Consider the following 20,083-nt stretch of genomic DNA (forward strand, 5'->3'; position numbering starts at 1 on the left):
CATCGACCCGTCAGCCACCTTTTCCATTTGGCACTAGATATGTCGCAATTGTTTCTCGGCTAAATGACACTTGGGAAGGCCAAGAAACTAAACCAAGTTCCAGAGCCCGGAATTTGAGTATATACTATCAATAGCCATGGCTTCCGATACTCGTGTAGGTCGCCAGTTGCAGTACGATCACAGAGCAATATTGCAGCGTAACAAGTAAGAAACTTTGTGGTGACAGCCTGTCGGGGCCTAAGCGATAGGAGATACGGCATTCGGCCACGTTATTGGGCCGAGACCGCCGGCTATCAGTACCTGCGCTGGTGGTGAGAGCCCATGTTAGGCATCATTCGTATGTCTGAATCTATCCAAGAGAACAAGGCTGCCCTATGGCTTGTTGGTACTCGGGGCTCCCACGACGCCTACCCCTTTTTCTGAACGGCTCTCCCCCTTTTACGCCTTCCTCCGCGGGCACTTGCATGCGCCTCCTGAGTACCTTGACCAGAGTCATCATCCGTACCCTCATGGCCGTCCTCATCTTCCTCAACAATAGCATCGGCACGAGCCTTGCGCTTCCTTGTACTCCCCCGCACAGACGCGGGTGTTTCCACAGTGTCACCATCGCTACCACCCGTCGGCGCTCCAGCACTGGAGGCCTGCGCCCTTAATCTCGAGACCGCATTGGCCATACGCTTACTCCCTCCTCTCGCGGCTCTCCTCGGCGCAAAGGCCTCGCCCTGCTGCTGGCCTTCATTCTCCTGCTGCTGCCTAGCTCCAACGCCGACGCCACCCGAAAAGAACCTCGTTATGTTGCTCTGAGTCCCCTCAAGCTCGCGACGGTTCACGTCCCGAATCACCGGCACAAGCACCTCGTCCGTGCGCTCCTGGGTCCAGCCGATCGTCGCCATTAGGAAATCCCGCAGCCCGGAGAGGTCGGGCGCACCCCACTGGAACGGCTCCGGGTCGCTGTCCACCTCGGGCTTTAGATACGCTTCTGGCACGGCCGGGCTGGGGAACCCCGGGGGCAGGAACAGGCGCGTCGCCTGTGACTTGCGGAACTTGCGGAGGAAGCTGCTCCAGCCGTCTGTGGACACGTTGAGACTGCTTTGCACCTGGCGCCACCATTCGGCGAAGCGCGACAGGCCGTCTGGACCGGGGAACTCGGACAGGATCTCGACCGCCGTGACCGGGCCCACGCCAGGTAAACCATCTGTGTAGTCGGAACCCAACAGCTGAGCAAGCGAGATGAGGTTTTCCCGAGACAGCGACAGCTCCTTCTCCAGGTCCGATGCCAGGTAGCACTCGACAAACTTGTTGCCGTTGAACATGTTCTTGTAGACCCTGGTGCCGCCAAAGAGAAACGTATCCGAGTCGTCCGTGACAATGCCATCAACTAGGCCCAGCCTGACCAACTCCGCGCATTGCGCTTCGGCTTCCATGGGAGCCGTGACATAGGGTATGCCAAAGAGCCTAAGGAGCTGCTGGCATTCTGTCACCATGACCTGTGACACCTCATCCGCATCGCGGCGGTCTTTCTTCTGCTGAGCGCGCAGCTGCTTGAGTTCTTTCTCGTAATCTTCAGCCGACTGAGCGTTGGCTGCAGATTTGCCACCGTGGTTCTGTAGCGTGCTAGCAAACTCCGCATGTGCCTCGGCCTCTTCGGCCAGCTGTGCCAATAGCTCTTCGTCCTCTGAGTCGCTGAAATCATCAAACTCCTGGATAGCATTGAAAGCATCATCAACACTAGCTTGGGCAATTTGCTGAACATCCACATCGCCGGTTTCCAGAGGCCCTAAAGTAGGTGCATCCAAGACGTATGCCTCGTTCGTTGGTTCACTTGCGTTCGTAGGCTCCGGTGCCGTTATTTCAACATCCTCGAATTCAGGTTCTGGTGAAGACGGTGGTGATTCTGCTTCTTTTTCAACAGACTTCTCAGGTTCTACAGCGGGTGTAGTTGCTGCCGGCGTCGCTTCGTTTATTGCTTGTTGCCCACCAGACAAGCTTGCTGGTGCCTCAACATCTGACTGGTCCGAAATCGTCGACTCGGGCAGATTTACTGGTGATGGTTTCTTTTGTGATGGTTCTACTGCTTTGGTCGGTGCCTCGATGATTTCGATGTCGTCATCGCCCGACTCTTCCGATGACTCAATCTCCACGTATTGGTGTGCAAGCTCCTTTTGATACCTCTGGCGCTCCTCCATGACGAGTTGGCGGTCTTCCGCATTCATGTCCGCCTGCGCAGCCGCCTGATTCTTGACAGAGTCCCTAATGTCAGTTTCGGTATCGAGCATCCAAGGCGGCAAGGGCCGAGGACCCTCCGCTTCAGGGGCCGGGCGTTCAAAACCCCCTTCGGCTTCATCATCTTCATCAGCCAGGGCCTCAAGCCTATCGGCCATGGGTGACGGTTTAGGCAAGGCCGCAGGCTGCGGATCTGCACTAAGAAATCCCCCTTTGTTATTCACATCTGTGGGCTTTGGTTCGAAAACAGAAGTCCTCCAATCCAGCTTCTCAAAGGGCAACGGCCCACCGAAAGGGTTTTTGGAGGACAACGTAACTGAACCCACGGCAGGCTTAGAAGCTGCTTGTTGTTTCTGTTTGTTTTTGCGAGCTTTGGCCATAATAGCCATCAGATCATCGTCACTGTCACTGTCGGTATCGACGTCGGCCTTTGTTTGAGACTCGGGCGCAACCGTGACACGAGGTTTGGGAACCATGCGACTGGCTCGGTTGTTGACAATGTGCGCAATCGTCCTTCCGCTTCCACCATTTATTGGTTTGGCCTTTTCGGCAGCCTTTTGCTCCCATTCTGGGATCGTGGTACTTGTTTTACCATCCGTGTCAATATCCCCTTCATTGTGATCCAGTGATCCATGTTGATTCTTTAAAGACATGGCAATGGCCCGGTTAATGTCCTCTTGCTCATCCGCCGCTAGATCCTCATCCTGATCAGGATCTTCGAAGAGATCATCGATTGACTGCGCCTGGTCCACAAACATCGAGTCTTCCTCAATGCCCTCTGCAGTGAGCAGCCCTTCCCCTTTGGACTTGTTCACCTTGGGAAGTCTGTTCAATCCCTCAATGGGGACATCCTCAAACTCGTCCGAGTCCTCCCATTCATCATCCTGGCCGTCCTGCTGGAGATTGCGTCGTGCAGGCGCATCGACATCAATGGGGTTGTGCGCTTCGCCCTTGTCCTTCTCTCTCGTCACAACGCCCAGAGCCCATCCACCTTCGGCGCCGTCGTTCTTGACCAGGATGTACTCGCGCCCTCTTTCGCTGTTGATGCGCCCGCTAACCGTCAGATCGGTGCTTTCAGACATTCCTATTTCCACCATGAGACGCTGCGTCAACCGATTCCTTTCCTGGACTCGCTCTACCTGGAAGCGCGAGAAATCTCTCCGATTCGGGAACATGGTCATGAGTTGTTCTTTGCTAAGACCCATTCGAAGTCGACTGCGAAGACGCGCCGCGTTGAGGATGTTGTAGCGGTCGGCCGACGGCAAGCTCTTGAAGAAGTCACCATCGAAATCGATCTTGCTGAAGTCATAGAGATTTATGTCTTCTCCCTTGTGGAATTGCTGCGCATAGATCTCGAGCTCCTCGATACTCATTACTCGAGGATCATTGGGCTTTCCCATCTCGTGCATGCTCTTTTCCAAGGCTGGCAGGTGGTACGCGTCTTGTTTGAAAAACTTGCGGTTCTTTTGTCGCTCCGTCTTGTCCAAGAGCTGCTCGTCCGCATAGACTATGTTCTCAGCGTCCGGGATAACCTCCCCCTCTGCAACACCGTCCTCAACATCCCCCGCTGCGGCATCAGCCGTCGCTTTCGCAGCCGCCTCGGGAGCCCTGCTGCGCTGCGTGCGACGATCAGCAGCTTCCGCCTCGGCAAGGCGCTGCATCTGCACGGCCAGGAGCTTGTTCGCCGTGCGCACGGCATCCTCGCGGCGGCCCTCTCGCCTGCGCTTCCTCCCCTGCAGCGTCGCGCGCTTGAGCACGGGGGCGCCGCCGTCAAAGACGAAGACGGGCTTGATGCCGAACCACAGCAGCTTGCAGATGCGGCGGAAGAAGCCGATGACGTGCGAGTTTCGCAGCGCGTTTCCCTCTTTATCGCGCACCGCCTTGAGGAACTGGTATATCCAGATGGAGGCGTCGACGGCGAGGCGCTTGCGGTTCAACGTCTCCAGCTTCGTGGGGCGCGCGCATGGCTGCAGCACTTGCCAGAGGCCGTTGACACCCATTTTGATGCGACCTCTTGGATATGGGCGTGAGTTCCTTCAATTTGGTTGCGGTGACTGAGGAAAAAGGCGCGTTTGGTTGTTGCGGACGGAACACAGTCCCTCGAAAATGGGCGATGACGTCGTGTAAAAGTCTAGAGCTGCCTCAGACACTCCCCCAAGTAGATGTCAGGTTGGACTCTCTTGACGGTTGAGGATACTCATGGTCGATTTTCCGCAGCACTCCTCCTGCTGCTGTCTGTTGAGGCGGTTGCTGGTAGACCACAACCTGCAACGGCTGATGGTTGTTGGATCTGATGCAATCGTTGAATTACGAATTACAGAAGCCGTCGCATGCGCCGAGTTCCCCGACGTCAGCACCCAGATCGGAGCTTGCGGAGCTTCCTCAATTGACTCAGAGTGGGTTCTTTAGGCTTGAAGCACCTAATCAATCGGCCACATTCCCCCTGAATGTGGAGCAAGTTTTGCCCCAAGCTTTCGACTAGCCTTTCATCGTAATTACGAGGCTTATGCCGTGGCCTATTCAGTTGGGCAAAGCGACCCTGCGACAAGGCCCGCCATCAGCCCCAAGTATTACAGTTTCATTCAATTTTTCCCTATAAGGACCTCCTTCCAAGAAAAATCGAGAGATCGCAATGGACGAGCAGGAGGCCGTCGGCTTCCTCTCTTCGCTTCTGAACAAGTACCTGCGGGTCACCACCACTGACACGCGCATGTTTTACGGCGTGTTCAAGTGCACAGATCCGGTTCGCACTTAGCCGTCTTTCTCTGGGCCCCCTCTACCTAATTACCTGTTCACCCCTCCGGTTTCTTCTTTATGGTCCCTCATATCAATCGCCACGTTCTTTGATTTGATGTGACTATTACGACTAACGACGAGAGGACTTCTTTTTTTTTTTGGAACATATTCCACAAAATCCTCAGGACCGCAACTTGATCCTCGCTCATGCTCATGAGTACCGCCACCCCACACCAGAGCAGATTGCCGCACATGCCAAGAAGGTCGCGGCGGCAAAGGACGCGGGTGAAGACGATGCCGACAATGACAAGATGACGCTGGGCATGACCTCGCGGTATCTCGGCCTCATTGTCGTACCGGGGGAGCACATCGTCAAGATTGAGGTGGAAGAGTTTGCAAGCCAGCTGAGAGCTGCTGCCAGGAAAGGTCAATCCCTCTGGTCCGAAGGAAGCTTGTCTGGTTTGTTATAGCCGAATATCAACTTAAGAAATCATACATAACCTTCTCATTCGGATGAAGCATGTTTCAATGGTTGGTAGGGTTTGGGATAGGGCAGAGCCGACACCACATGTGTCGAATGAGTGTTCAAGAGGACTCAACGCAACTATAATACCCACTCATTGAAATAAGCGATGTTAATCATGACCAATACTTCTTGGGCAAAACACAATACACTCGACTAAAAATGTAATTACCATATGCAGGAACAAACTGTTGGAGGCAACATTCAAAGTGACAAAGAATGTAGGAGCGATTGTAGCCGAAACAAAAACAACAAACCACAAGCAAAGCAATCCTTCAGCACCGTGCATTAAACCCCCTATAATGATAAACACCCTCGAATTATATCTCATCAAAAAAACAAAATCGCTGCGGATCAAACACTGGCGTCCTCATGAGCTGCTGTTTTCACGCCCATTCCTCTCACCACCTAGCTTGATCATTACTTATTATGATGAACGAAAGCAGGAGCTTTGCCCCGTGTCATGATCACGTTTGAAGTTGCGCCTATACGCCTTCATCTAGATCACTAGGCAACAATGGCTTCCTGGGACCTTCCACGACGCTCGCGCTCGCCATTGAGACCGTGCTCGCTGTCAAGGATAGAGCTATCACGTTCGTCCTCAAGCTCTTCCTCATCATCAACGTCAAACTCGTCTTGACCACGAACGTTCGAGCCCTGGACCCAGGAACCCTGTTCGTTGAGCGGAGCATCTTGTGCCGAAAGATCGTGGCCGCCTTCAGCACGCGCCTTGATGTGGTTGCGCCTGCGCGTCGATAGGGTTCGTGCTCGGGTCGACAGCTTTGAGCTCACCGCGGCGTTCTGCGTTACCCAGCTGGTGAGTGCATCTTCGCAGTCCTGGATGATGGCCTTGCTCGCCTCGTAGCCGTCATAGGCTGCACGGGTCTCTCCAGGTGTGACTGGGGTGTCGTCGATAAGCTCGAGTAGATGCTTCCCGTAACCGGCGATGATGGCAACCTTTTCTGAGTGCTCGCGCAGGGCATCAAATTGGTATGCGTATGCGGCCTTGATCTTTTCTCGTGTGATATTGGACAGCTGAGCCTCTGCTACTAGTGACTCGGCCTCAGCACGAACAAGCTCCTGCTCCAGAACAACAATCTTGGGCGAGTTGGGCTCTTTGTATTTGAGATGAGCGATCTGGTCGGTAATTTTTTGCTTGCCTGTAAGGAAGAGTTGTTAAGAGTAAGTACGTGGTTGATCTGTGACAAACGGCAGATAACAAAGAGACGATCTTACGGTCTCGACTTGGCTGGACTGAAGCCTCAATATTCCTGATACTCTTCATAGTCAGGCGGTATTGGTCATAGCGATCGACGTATTGGTCCTCGAGCTCGCCGATCTCATATAGAAGCACGCCTAGCTTGTCGGTCACGTCTGAAACATCCTCGTCGCCATGCTCGCCCCAAAGTGATAGTTGTTGCTGAAGCAGGATCCATCTTCGTCAGCATCCATCAAGTCATGGGCCGCGTGAGTGCAGTCGACTTTCAACTTACAGCCACTTCCATGCGCTCTCTTGCAACCTGCTCTAGGCTGCGCATAACGTTTTTCTCCATCTTGACCAGTTGCGACAGCTTCTTGGCCAGGTCAGGCCCGAAGGCACCTGCTGCGTTCCTGCGAAGTGCATGGCCTAGTAGTTGGTCCTCATTGTGAGCAGCGCGTTCAATAACACAAAGCAACACTCCATGCAGGGAGACTGACCTAATGCGCCGCGTCCAAATATACGACCTGATTTGGTGCTTGAAGGAGGCGGTGGAGGGTTCTGGATGAAGAACTCGAGAGTCAGCTCCTGCGCGCAGCAGTCTGAGCCAGTGATGCTCGTGTAGGACCCGGGGGGAAATTCACCTGCAACTGGGATGCAGTAGGCGCCCTGGAATGGCGCATAGAGAACGTGCGATGCATTGTGAAGGCTCGGTCGAGAATTGACTTAATTTAGGTCCGTTACTGTGAAAGAGCGGGAGATCGCAGTCGACAGGGCGGTTTCTTCGGTTTGAGGTGTGCGACTAATATGCGACTGCTTGTGCGGGTAGAATTTGGCTGATGTGAGGATTTGTCCGGATAGGGACGCAGGACAGAACCAAATAGGATTTGATTTGATTCGGTTCGATGGATAGCGTTTGGTTCAATTGTCAGAGGCGGGGGGGGTGGTGATTTTGTGGTTTATGCCTTGCTTCAATGTCGGCAGTCGACTGAAGACGTCAGCAAAGGAGCTAGAGGAAGCTAGGCCGGAAAAGCGGATCGCGTCGATGGGCTCGCCGATGTCCAAAAGCTAGCACAACCAAAAAGACGAGTGAGACGGTGCAAGAGCGATGACGGCAAATCCGAGGAATCATAACACAATGCGGTATCTCTCAAAGCCAGTCGCAAACACGCAGCACTGATTTGTCTTGGTATTCAACCGGCTTGTTTGCCCTAGCCTAGCCCGCCGCAATAGACCGGATCTGACGATCAGTATCAATCGGGTGCTGTGGGAACGCTGGCTTGGGTTGGGTGCTAAACTGGATTAGTGAGTGCGGGCACCAATGTCTCCACTTACGTCATATGCGTTCGACAATTTCTGCTTGTTTCTTTGGACCTTTCCTCTCTCGTGATTAGTCGTGAGGGGACTTTTGCGTCAGGGTACAGGGGTTTGACGATCCGTACCACGGTACCTAAGTTGTCTTTGTTGTCCGTTGCAGTAGCCGCCGCATCCCGAGAAATATGGCGCAGGAAAAAAAATAACAGCCTAGCCTTTGGCCGCTGAAGCGCAAGCTGCTTGAGTGTTTCTCCATGGACTGGAAATATAACAAGTTTTAGCGGAATTCTGCATGAGGCTCTTCTTGGTACGTGATCAAGGGTAGGCATAGCTGTAGCCCCCTCCCGAACCCTAACCCTTATGCAATCAATGTTTATTCAGCGGGGAAGCATGGCCTAATGTGGAGCAAGAACGAAATTGAACCCTTGCTCCGTCCAGTTTGTCTCAATTCAGAAAACCAAACGCGTCTGCGCGTGTTCCGACGCCAGCGCAAGAGAAAGAACCACGATTTTGCATGGGGTTATCCGACCCTGCGCTGTTGTCATCCTTTCCCGAACGAAACTTTTTGCATCAACTCGTCTAAACTTACACGTCATTCGGCTCACGCTAGTACACATATTCATTACTCAAGGCATCAGGCAGGTCCCCAAGGGTTTTGTTTGGGCCTGGCTAGCTTTTCTGCCAGCACAGACATGAGCGCGGTCTTGGTTGGTTCTAGCACTAAAGCACAAGCCAATCTCGCGCCTCGCCTGCCCGCCCGGCCTGCTTCTGCTCTGTGGCTGGCCCGCTTCCGAAGGCCATGAGCGTATCTCTCATAGTGTACCTCGTTGGCAGGAGGGAGCAAAAGTGACAAGGCCATGACGGGCAAGCTCGTTGCCCTCGGGAGCTCACAGGCTTCCTTTGTTGACTTGACCGACGATGACACATACGACTGCCTCGTTATTCGTCCCATGTTATCGTCTGCAGCGAGGCAAACCACTCGTCAGGCCACGGACGGGTCCTCGCAGGCATTGGCCGGCTCACGTGTCAACGACGTGAGCTTTCAATCCAACAACTCCAATAGCTATGTGACTCACTTCTCGTCTGCGCCATTTCAAGGCGCACAAAGATCGGTGTCCGGCCCTCCGTCCAAACACAACAGAGCCAACGCTTTGAACGGGCATTCCGGGTCGCCCTCCCAGCCATCACCGACACCTGTCAACTGGGACCTCGGAGAGCATAAGGGGCGAGACGACGCTGCTTTCAAGCCAGATATTGAGACTTTCGACAACTACGCCGGACCTTACTCTCCTATGTCCAAGCTCAAGACCACTAGTTCTCGTGGGGGATTGCGTGACAACCCTGTGCCCAACAGCTCTTCTGACTCTGTTGTGTCGCCGGCTCAGAAGCACAATGTCACACCACTCAAAGGTAAATCGGTCTTGTCGATAGAGGCTATCGAGGCCAAACTCATCCAATTTCTCGAAGACGTGCGTGATGACCACATGGCACTTGTCAAGTTCTGCCATGAGGACACCTTTGCGGATCTGCCAGAGCGTCAGAATCTATCGGCCACTGATCATTTTATGACTCTGAAAGCGGAGGAGGTCGACCATCATGTTAATGATAACACTGCCATGAAAATCAAGATTAAACAGCATGGCGGCAAAGACGGTTCTCAGAGGCAGCGGAATTCAGAGCTACGCCGGTATCGTGCAATTTGCATCAAGTCGGATAAAAAGGCCGTTCCCAGCTATCGTTTTCATCACGTCCAAATCGGCAAGAACATACTGAGTCCGAACGCAGGGCTAAAGTTTACGCCGCATTTGCGAGACATGGGCGCTGCCGAGGAGAGGACTTTTAACATGTGGATCAGCGAGCTGAAGGAGATGGATCGCAAGTCCGGTCTCGATGTCGATAAGCAAGGTGCAGAGGGCAGACGAATGATTCAACGAGACGAACTCGCCGCCACAATCTCGCTCTATCTGGACCACTGGCTTGAACAGCTCAAAATGGATTGTACCAAATCGACACTGATTCGACATATGGCCAGTCACGGTGCTTGCACGCTCGACTCTCCACAAGGCCCCCCGAAACATGCTCTCACTCCCAAGCAAAGGTCCTCCATTCTTGACTCACATAGCACAGATGCAGATGGACCAGGTGCAACAGCGGCCGCCACAAGCTTTACCATTGCTTTCAACAACGTTTTCAGAGGGAGGCTGACGCTGAATGAAGTTCTATCGCTGGAAGAGACGGTGGAGATTGTAATGGACACACGCACGCGAATCAGAGACGCCGCGGCTCGTAGCAACGCCCAGGAGGAGTTGCCCGATGAATCCCTGGTCAAGACGGTAGGTGCCTGGCTGACCAGTTACACCTCCCAAGGCTGCCTCATCTGCTTCAGACACTCATGTGAGCATGGGGAATACCTTCACGACAACTCGAAGCGCCCCTTCTCGATTGACCTGCTGGGAGGCATGGAAGTAATGCTGAAGACCCGCCTTGTCGAGGAGGCGGAGAGGAACCAGACGCACCGGGAGCCTGGCCGTCCCAGGAATTGCAGCCGCAAATGCTACGTGTCTTACCAAACAGGCAACCGTGAGATCCCCAGTAGACGTTGGAACATCGAGGAAAGAATGATACTCCGCTGTCTGTTTTTGGTACTGAACACATCCGACCAACCCATTACCGTCGCGGCACAGTGCGTTGTGGCTGAAATATTGGACATCAACTGTTTCGAAGTCCACAGGGAAGTCATTCGTCTCCGCCTGGAACGGCCCCCGGAATTGCAGGGCCCGGTCCGCAGCGAGCTGGAAAATAACAAGCGGGTCAAGGTTCTCGACTGGTATGACAAGAACCGCAAGATGCTCATGGGTGACTGGAAGCAACACACTAGACTCTTCGAGTCTGCACGATTTGAGGGTTTTGATCCATGCATACACGACGGACCCTGTACGGTTGCTAACGACTGCAACTGCGCCAAGCTGGGTGTCTTCTGCGAACGCTTCTGTCGCTGCACAGCCGAGTCTTGCGCCTTGAAATTCACAGGCTGTGCGTGCCATGCCTCTGGAGGCGGAAAAACCTGTCTCTCCCGCCAGCGTGAGGGTCGCCCCTGCATCTGTGTGCAGCTGAACCGGGAGTGCGACCCTGTGCTCTGTGGTGGCTGTGGCGCAAAGGAGCGTGGCGACCCAAAGAATGCCTTCAACGAGACTCTGCATCGGACAGGCTGCCAGAACTGTCCTTTGCAGCGGGGCGTACACAAGCCTCTGTGTCTTGGTGAATCGGGCATTGAAGGCTGCGGTTACGGTCTCTTCACCGCTGTCGACATTGCTGCAGACGAGTTCATCATTGAATACGTAGGCGAGCTAATTCAACACGATGAGGGTGTGCGGCGAGAGGCGCGCCGCGGAAACGTGTTTGATGAAGAGTCCAACGTGTCGTATTTGTTTACGCTGCTCGAGGACGATGGCATATGGGTCGACGCAGCCGTCTACGGCAACCTCAGCCGCTACATGAATCACGCGTCCGAAAGTGACGGGAACAGCTGCAACGTTGTGCCCAAAATCATGCAAGTCAACGGCGATTTCAGGATTAGATTTACGGCGCTACGTGACATCAAGGCTGGCGAAGAGCTCTTCTTCAATTACGGAGAGAACTTCCCCAACCTAACCAAGCAGCGACGAAACGAGGCAGATGAAGAGAGGAATGCCGCCAGCAAACCCGCGCAAGGAGCTGCCAAGGTAGACGAAGAATACCGCACGCCAGGTAGCAACCAGAGGCGCGTTGCCAACCAGACGCCTGGCCCAAAACCTCGCGGCAAGCGCGGCGGTGCCAGACCTGGTGCAGGCAGAAAGCCGAACAGCGCCAAGTTAGCTCTTGCACAAGCCGCTGCCAAAGATACGAAGAAGCCAGGCCTCAAACCTCGCAGTGGAGGCGTCACGGTGGCAAACGGATCGCGAAAGAGTGCGCCCCCTGTCGCCAAGCCTTCTGACCTGGTCGATCTAGGCTACGATACGGAGGCAGCGGCACCGTACTTTGCGCTCAAGGACGACCACAAGGAGGACGAAGATCAAGGTGGCAATGACGATGGCGAATCCCGCGCCACTGGGACGGCCACGGGCGCCTTGGACGCGAGTGAACAATCTTCGTCTCAGAAGCGACCGACCGAGGCAATCTCCCGGCTTCGAAAGCGCAAGTTTGAAGGCGAGAACGGCGATGACAACGATGACGGAGACTACACAGGCACTAATAATGACGATGCCAGGTCGTCATCCGAAGGCGGCAACGTCGCCGTCGCCACCACTAGGCCGTCGACGCGACGTAGTGGCGCAGGCGCAGCGCAGGTGCGTGCTGCCAACGCTCCGCTCGTCAGCGTCAGCATAAGTCCTAAGGGCACAAGGCGAAATCGGCCCGATCCTATGAACGTTGACTACACGGAAGTTTTAGACTCACCGGTGGAAGACGAGGCCGACGACGAAGATGTTGACGACGTGCTGGACCGCTCCCGTCGGAGGCGGCAGCCGCCTGTACGATACCGTAGAGGCCCTTGAGAGAGAAGAGTACCCTAAGACAAACGGCTAGGCTTGGATAAGACTTTTGGTGAGCAAGCGACTTGTGGTTTTTGTTGGCAGGCTACTCACTTAGCTGGTGTACATTGGTATGGTATGGCACGAGCTTTTTCTTTTCGGTTGTCATAGTGATTATTTCCTCGATCCTGTCGTTTATACACAATTTTTACTTTTCATCTGCTTTGTTTTATTCTCTCACGATTCAATACCTGCCCAATTTTGATATAGCAAGTGGTGGGACAAGTAGCTGCATATACATTTTTCGGATGTGCACCTGAGCCACGTTGTCGATCCACTCTCCCAGTCCTGGGCCCTTTCTTACTTCATGCTGCCGCGTATCTGGCGACGAGTTCGATGTTTGCACACAACAGACATGTGCAACGACACCAAACATGATCTGTCCCCTCAAGACTGAGTGTCGTAAAAGCACCCGTGGCCCGCCTTGCGAGCGTCTTCATGTATCAAGGGATATTGTACTGCTGGTAATGTCTAAACATTTTACAAATCTGGTACTTGCAGCGGACCTGAATTCAAATTTTATTTCCCTGGGTATCTCTCTTTATTTCACCTTGTATGCCCCATCAACAAGCCTTGAGTCGCATGTATAACCTTTGTCGCCATGACAACGCGGAAAATCTCATCCGCCCTTTGTACCGCCATGACACTTGCCCCTTCTCTCCTCCTTGGGAAGTCATGACAAACTCACGCCCCAAACCTCAACTCCAACTCCGGCGACCACCAGCTTTCCACCCACGTCAGGATTCTCCCCTTCCCAAAGATCTAAATCGCCAGCATCGGCTACAGCGCTGTACCTGTCCTGGAGCAGCTGTACCCGGACGGCGGCTGCTCCTCGGTCATTGGTATCGACATCGCTGCCCAACTGGACCCTCCAGATCTTTACTCGCTGATCATTGCTGATAGTTGCAGCAAACAACACCCTGCCTTGGTCACGAGATCCCACGATCCGGATCCCCGTGATGCCGGCGGCGTGTGCAGAGCGTACTGTGGCGCGACGGGATCGTGAACCGGGTGACGTACCACCGTCGTCGCTCCCGTCTGGCACTGGCAGCAGATACAAAACACTGAGGGCGTTGTCATCGCCCACCGTGAGAACAGCCCAGCCGCCTCCCTTGCCGCCACCTCCTGGCTGTAATGGCCCGACGTCCAGCCCCTTTATGGAGCTTTGGTGCAAGTCATACACCTCTCTTATGATGTACTCTCTAGCAACCGTAACCTCCGCATCGCCGACGTCCCCCGGCGCCGCACACTCCCAGACGACAACAGCCCCATCCGTAGACGCCGTTAGCACGCAGAGGCGATGGCCGCTGCTCATTTCCAAATGTCGAATCTGCGTCAAGCACACGCCCGTGTACCTGCCCTGCGCCAACATGTCGAAGCCCTTTTCTTTCGAGTACAGATACGACCTGAGCACCGAGTTTGACAGCACAATGGAGATGAAAAACGAGTCTTCCGCGGCGCGGTCTCCAGCGGCATGGACAGCCACGTCGACTATCCTCAAATCCCCATCAGGCGTGCGGTCGGGGTAGACGGCTTCTCGCACGACGGCCAGTCCACCGGCGTACGCCGACCTGTCGTCCAGCCTCGAGACGCGCCAGACAAAGAGTTCCTCGTTGCCAGCGCTTGAGACGAGATATCCGGGCCCGCACCACTGCAGCGACTGCAGCCCCGCCGTGTGGACGTTAAGGCACGCCACGCATCGCATCTCCTTGCTCTTCGTGTTCTTCTGCCCAGGGCTTTGCGGGTACTTCCATATCCGCACCGTTGTGTCCTCCGCCGCCGTGGCCAGCAGGTCTCCGCACCAGCTCGCGGCCCGCACCTCGCGGCCGTGCATGCCGTTGCGGAGCGCCGTATGACCGGCCCGCCGCTGCGTGTGGATATGTGTGCGCTGGGCCTTGATGTATGCAAAGCGCACCCAGTCGTCTGGGCCGTCGACAGCGGTTCGGGTGTATGCAAACGTCCGGTGCGCGCCGCCGCAGTCGACGGTGGCGATCTCGTGCTGCCAGGTTTCGTTCCAGACCACAAAGTACCTGCTGCGGAAGCCGCACAGGATCAGCTCGAGGTCGCCACTGTCAGCAGCTTTTTTGAACCAGGCTTCGGCGATGATAGGACCAAATGGCGGGCACGATTCGTGTATTAGTTTGATTTGCAGTCCGTCTCCTTTGCTGGGGCCAGCGGCATCGACGTCGGAATGGGTGGTTATCTCATATATCATGTACTTTCCGTCGCGACATGTAGCTAGAGCATAGGGACATTGGGCGCCTCCTTGAGCCCCGGGAAGTGGGACAACCGAAGTGATGGCGTCTTTGCTAGTTGTGGTCGCTTGCAAAACCTCATGGAAAGTTGTGTGTCCCTCAACACGGCCTCCCTCCAACTTGCTGTGCCTATAGAAGACAAGATTTCCATCTCGGGTCCCGAGCACAAGGGAATCATTGCAGATGTTGGCAGCGGTGACCACAAAGCCACTACTGAGTGGTATACTGGTGATTTGTGTAGTGGGGATATGTTCTTTTGCCAAGTCTATGTCCGCAATGCTTATCAGGTAGGCTTCTTCATGACCGAGCAAAGTTACCACGACTTTGTTGAAACCATCTGACCCAAATAGCGATGTCATGCTTTCTGGGCTCCCAGCTCCCCTGGATAAGGGGAAAATGTCCGATATTTTCCTTCCGAGATCTGCTACCTTGAGCAGACGCGGGATCGGCGCGGCAGTGAACATGTAGACCGCACCAGTCGCCGAACCTATAAAAGAAATGCGGTGACCACTATCACCACCACCTCGAACGATGTTGTAGTTCTTCAGATCAGACCTCTCTGCGTCGGTGATGGTAACCTTTGACCAAGAAACATCACCCGCGGCAAGGACCTTGCCCAGGAACAAGTTGCCAAGGGTAGACGTGACGAGAAGCTCATCCTGCGAAGCGAAGGCAAAGGTCTTGAACGTTTCGGCCCCTCGGCCCCCTTTCCCGCCGTTTGCTGCCACTTGTGCAGGTACAACCGCATCGGCGGGCAACCCGAAGTCTGCAAAGAGATACGATACGGCAGTGTGATCTAAGCCGGTGTCAGCATCTATGTCTGGGCATCTTGAAATATCATCATCAGTTATCAGCTTCCGACTGCCAAAGTCTCCGATCAACGAAATCTTTCCATCGGAGCCGCCAGTTGCAATCAACGGACGCCCTCTTGGCTTAGTTGATGCCAATAGCGCCGTAGACCAAATGTGTTTTCCACTGTGGCAGGGCGTGGTTTTGACATGTGATAGGGTTCCCGAAGATTCTCCTGGCAAGTCAAGCAGCCACTCCTGCATCGTTGCATCCTCGCCGAATGAGTAGACAGTCATCCTGGGAGCGGCATCCTGGCCCAGGGGTGGCAGAAGCCCCTGAGTTGAAAACTTGACGTGCCAAATCCTAGACATATGGCCCATTGCCACAGCCAACGCCCTCCTGGAGCAAGCCGTCGGGGCAGAGGCCAAATTCTCCATGGAGCCTGCCTGGGTTTCATCATCGACGTTCTTCTTGCCTCCAAATCCAGTCTCGCGACCTTCCTCGACCAGTTTTCCGTTTTGTGATTTGACACCCAACGAAGATGGATCGAGACTACGCACTGTGATATCCCATATCCGCACCGTCCTGTCGTCGCTACAGCTCGCCAGTAACCTAAGAGAGTCACCACTGGGCGTAATCAGCTCGTCCGAGACGTGTACGCCAAATATGGACCCCTCGTGGCCCTCGAGCACGAACAGCACTTCACAGTCGCCCCTTATGGGATGCCAATTCCAGACAATGATCTCGCCAAAGACGGTTCCGCCCGCGACCAGGATCACGTCACCAGCAAGCAAACGCACGTTGGCTGAATACAGGATCGGACGAGATGGTGATGCGATACGGCCAAACTCGACTCTTGGGTGACCGTGCTCGCTTGCGATTCGAAGCTCCACAACCTCGTTGTGGGCCGTGACCAGGAAGCCATCCACATCACCCCGTCCCGAGGGCAAGGCAGCTGCTAATGCTCCGTCGTAGATCCAGTCCGGCGCAGTAGCTTCCGTGACCGCCGGCGCCGTGCGATCCCGCACTTCCCCGGATAGCAGATCCTCCAGCAGGGCCCTCGGAATTACGGCGGCCGAGCAGCCGCCCCAGACCAGTATGCTCCCGCGCGAGGCTCCGCTGCCGACAAAGATGCCATGGATGACGCTGGCGGAAAACACCTGCAGCTCGCCGCACAGCGATCCCGAGGCGACGTCATAGATCTTGAGCTGCGTGTCCTCCCCCGCGAGGAGATAGGTGCGACCTGCATCTGCTTCCCGTCCGTGCCCACCACAGCCATCGTCATTCTCATGGTGGGTGCAGGGGTCGTCAATCTCAAAGAAGGCCAGCGCCGTGATCGGACACGACACAAATTCGCAGTCCATCGCCACCGGCTTGGTCATCATGCGAGGCCGACAGCGGCCTTTTGCCATTCAAAGGAGAAAGACAAGATCCTGAACCCCTACCCCATGCACAATGACTTGCGCGCTTTGGAATTGAGAGGGGGGAATAAAAATAAAACAAATCTACAAAAAAAAAAAAAAAAAAAAAAAAAAAAAAAAGGAAAATCCCGAACCGAGTTGACTGCTTGTCCAAGCCGATCCTGCAACCCCGCTGGGCAGGAGGGGTTGACAAGGTTGCTGACTGGCTATCTCGTTTACGGGTTACTCGGGGTGAAGGGGGAAAGGATGTAAATCAAAGATTGATTGACCTTTTCTCGGGGAATGTGCTTCGTAGATGACGGGCGGATCGTCGTCGCGGATCAGAACCCCTCCGCCAAGGATTTCAGTTTGATAGGGATTTTCGTGTGACTGTCGACTTTTTTTTGGCTCCTGATCAACTGACGAGTCATTGGTGCATTTTGAAGTGGTTAGGCTCGTTCGGAACTTGTTCCCAAGCAGCGCGAATAAACTGGAGACAGAAGAGTGTCGTAGTAACTGATAACAAGTTACTTCGTGGGAAAACCAAGAAGGCTTTGGGAGGCACCCATAGAGGCAAAGCTTTTGTATTTGACAATTTTCGTACCTTGACAAAAAAAGTCACTTTCCTGTTCAGGAAATGCGAGTCTTCATCTCCCTGAAGACACGTGACTGACGTAGCTGAATGTGGATCAGACCAATTGCCAGCAAATACATACATGTAGTACAAACAGTCAGATGTAAAAGGATAGCATTTTCACATATGGTCCTGTGGGTAGATGAATAATTTTCTGCCAAAAAGGCAAACTAACTAAGGGGTATCTTGAATATTGGTTGTGAATATTCATAACGTCCCTCCTGAAATCCTCCTATCCCATGTCTCCCTCGATAGTATTGAGTGAAATCAACGTATACAGAACAGTCATTAACATCCCAGTCATGAAGTTTAAAAGCCATCCGTAGAACGCCTCTAAGAAAATGCCGCATAGCTAAGTTGAATAATAGTAGATAATCAAGCAAAAAAGCATTGCCAACGACCGGGACCCTCCACAGTCGCTAGATCCCCAGTCTCACATCACCCTTAACGAGCGTGGGAGTAAGGCTCGTAGGCCATGTCGGAGCGGCCACCCTGAGGGTACTTCGGGGCACCGTAAGAGGTGGAGTTGTTGTAGTAACCGTTGCTACCCTGCACGGGTGCATACGAGGAGTTGTTCGAGCCGACGAGCTTCTCGGCATCCGAGTTGCGCTTTGAGCGACGACGGTCGTCGGGCTTGCAGCAACAGACGGTAGCCAACCAGAAGATGCCGGCGGCAATGGAGAAGGCGACCGAAATCCATACGGCGGCGAGGTATCCGCTGTTGAAGTTCGCGCGAGCACCGTAAATCTTGGCAGTTCCCTCAACAAGACCGACGACGACAACGGCGGTGGCGGTCGCAAGCGATGCGAATGCAATGACAGCGGCTGTGGCAACACCCTGGACGATCCAGGTAAGGCACGAGACGGCGCGGCTGAAGTTGGCCACGACACCGAGAATAAGGGCAAGACCGAGCGCAATGGTGGCGATGATGAAAACAATCTCGGTCCAGCGGACAACCTCGGCGAAAGTGTTGAGACCATCGGTGACCTCCTTGGGAATGGTAATGTTGGTTCCCGCGAGGGTGTTGACGGTAGCGGCTCGGCGCTTGACCTCGGCCAGGGTTTCGTTGATCTCCCCTTTGGCAAAGTTAAACTTAGGATCCGGGCAAGTGCGATTACCCGCTGTAGACTCGTAGCAAAGGTTCCAGAGATTTACGTCATAAAGCTGGTGCAGACCGATCATGGAGGCGGTGATGTTGACGCCGTTACCGGACAGGGCAGCCTTTGCCTGTGCAATCAAGTCATTGGCGCTCACACCGGTCTTGTCCGCAATCTGCTTGGCTATCTGTTCGACGCTCGTTCCAGAATCCGTGGCCATCTGCTGGATAGTAGTTCCCAGTTCCTTTGCCTTTGTCGAGCCACCGTTTGCCAACTCCTTGGCGAGCTGGTCAATCTTGGTGGCCACGTCGCCCGCGGCGCTTTGAAGGTTCTTGCCCAGGTTGTTCAGTGTGTCGTCGGGCATAGCAGAACGGCGGGCTAGACCTTGGAACGCCGATGGTGGTACTTGAAGATCTGTGAGGTTGATGCGGAACATGGATAGGTTGCCATCTTTGTTGCCGGTAACTCCAGCCAGGCCAGCCACCAACAGCGCAATTAAGCTAGCGAGAGTGAGTAGAAATGGCAATGCCACACAGGCAATACGGCCGAAGCTGACCATCGCGGCGGTTGTGGTGTATTTTTTTTGATTATAGTTTCTTGTCTCGAGTCGAGTCGACTAGGTCGATATCGATAAGTGTGGGCGGTGATGCAAACCAGAAATGACGTCGACTCGACAGATCGATCGATGGGAAATATCCAAATAGCGGATGTTGACGACCGATTTTTAGGTGATTCTGGCCCACGAAAAATGAATTAACGGCAGAATATGAAAAAAGTAAGAGATGAAAAATGATGAGAGACGAACGCGTTGGATAAAATGCCAGACAGGCTGGGCCGCGAGATAAATACTTGGGCCACTTCAAACAGAAAAGATGAGGTAACCGGGCCCAAAAAGTAACTGGGTACACACACACGCTGCCTTGTTGGTAGGCTTGGCTTGGTAGGCAGGCACACTTGTCAGGTATCCGGTTTTAGTTCTAGGGCGCAGCCGATCAAAATGGGGAGATCAAAATCTCACTGCCTCAGCCCGGGATGGTCCCTGGTATTCACCGACCCCTTCCTGTTTGCTCGGTACTGGTTGCTCAGTCTCAACATGTTGCAGTTCGGCGGATTTGGCCAAGCAACAAGCAAACATTTAAGGGGTGGCGCAGTAGCTCCGTCACTGCCAGGGTGGTGCGTGCGAAGTGCTGGTCATTGTGGAGCCTTAACCCATGTCGCTCGCTGTCGCGGGTGGGTGGCGGGCAGCTCCACCAAACGCCTGCTACTTGGCAAGCCCGAGAATTCTATGGAGCAGAGTACAAGGCGCATGTATCTGCCCGCAAAAAAGCACAATCCACACGGAGGCT

General features: G+C 54.2%; 6 protein-coding genes across 6 annotated transcripts; 2 read left to right on the forward strand and 4 right to left on the reverse strand.

Moving 5' to 3' along the window:
• Positions 1 to 407: 407 nt before the first annotated feature.
• Positions 408 to 4,223, reverse strand: PpBr36_08992 (uncharacterized protein; the record flags this gene model as incomplete). The annotated part of the gene is made up of 1 exon (XM_029896116.1): positions 408 to 4,223. One exon carries the CDS (start codon positions 4,221 to 4,223, stop codon positions 408 to 410), a length of 3,816 nt encoding a protein of 1,271 aa, XP_029746716.1.
• Positions 4,224 to 4,855: 632 nt separating this feature from the next.
• On the forward strand, positions 4,856 to 5,429 carry PpBr36_08993 (uncharacterized protein; the record flags this gene model as incomplete). The annotated part of the gene is made up of 2 exons (XM_029896117.1): positions 4,856 to 4,966; positions 5,145 to 5,429. 2 exons carry the CDS (start codon positions 4,856 to 4,858, stop codon positions 5,427 to 5,429), a joined length of 396 nt encoding a protein of 131 aa, XP_029746717.1.
• Positions 5,430 to 5,989: 560 nt separating this feature from the next.
• Positions 5,990 to 7,381, reverse strand: PpBr36_08994 (uncharacterized protein; the record flags this gene model as incomplete). The annotated part of the gene is made up of 5 exons (XM_029896118.1): positions 5,990 to 6,642; positions 6,719 to 6,902; positions 6,976 to 7,109; positions 7,181 to 7,268; positions 7,325 to 7,381. 5 exons carry the CDS (start codon positions 7,379 to 7,381, stop codon positions 5,990 to 5,992), a joined length of 1,116 nt encoding a protein of 371 aa, XP_029746710.1.
• A 1,470-nt stretch (positions 7,382 to 8,851) lies between these two features.
• Positions 8,852 to 12,526, forward strand: PpBr36_08995 (uncharacterized protein; the record flags this gene model as incomplete). The annotated part of the gene is made up of 1 exon (XM_029896119.1): positions 8,852 to 12,526. The coding sequence occupies one exon, from the start codon at positions 8,852 to 8,854 to the stop codon at positions 12,524 to 12,526; it is 3,675 nt and encodes a 1,224-aa protein (XP_029746711.1).
• Positions 12,527 to 13,235: 709 nt separating this feature from the next.
• Positions 13,236 to 17,018, reverse strand: PpBr36_08996 (uncharacterized protein; the record flags this gene model as incomplete). Its single annotated transcript, XM_029896120.1, has 1 exon — positions 13,236 to 17,018. The coding sequence occupies one exon, from the start codon at positions 17,016 to 17,018 to the stop codon at positions 13,236 to 13,238; it is 3,783 nt and encodes a 1,260-aa protein (XP_029746712.1).
• A 1,066-nt stretch (positions 17,019 to 18,084) lies between these two features.
• PpBr36_08997 (uncharacterized protein) lies at positions 18,085 to 19,296 on the reverse strand (the record flags this gene model as incomplete). Its single annotated transcript, XM_029896121.1, has 1 exon — positions 18,085 to 19,296. The coding sequence occupies one exon, from the start codon at positions 19,294 to 19,296 to the stop codon at positions 18,085 to 18,087; it is 1,212 nt and encodes a 403-aa protein (XP_029746713.1).
• Positions 19,297 to 20,083: the final 787 nt, after the last annotated feature.

Source organism: Pyricularia pennisetigena, chromosome 5 (genome assembly GCF_004337985.1).
Source record: "Pyricularia pennisetigena strain Br36 chromosome 5, whole genome shotgun sequence".
NCBI lineage: Eukaryota > Fungi > Ascomycota > Sordariomycetes > Magnaporthales > Pyriculariaceae > Pyricularia > Pyricularia pennisetigena.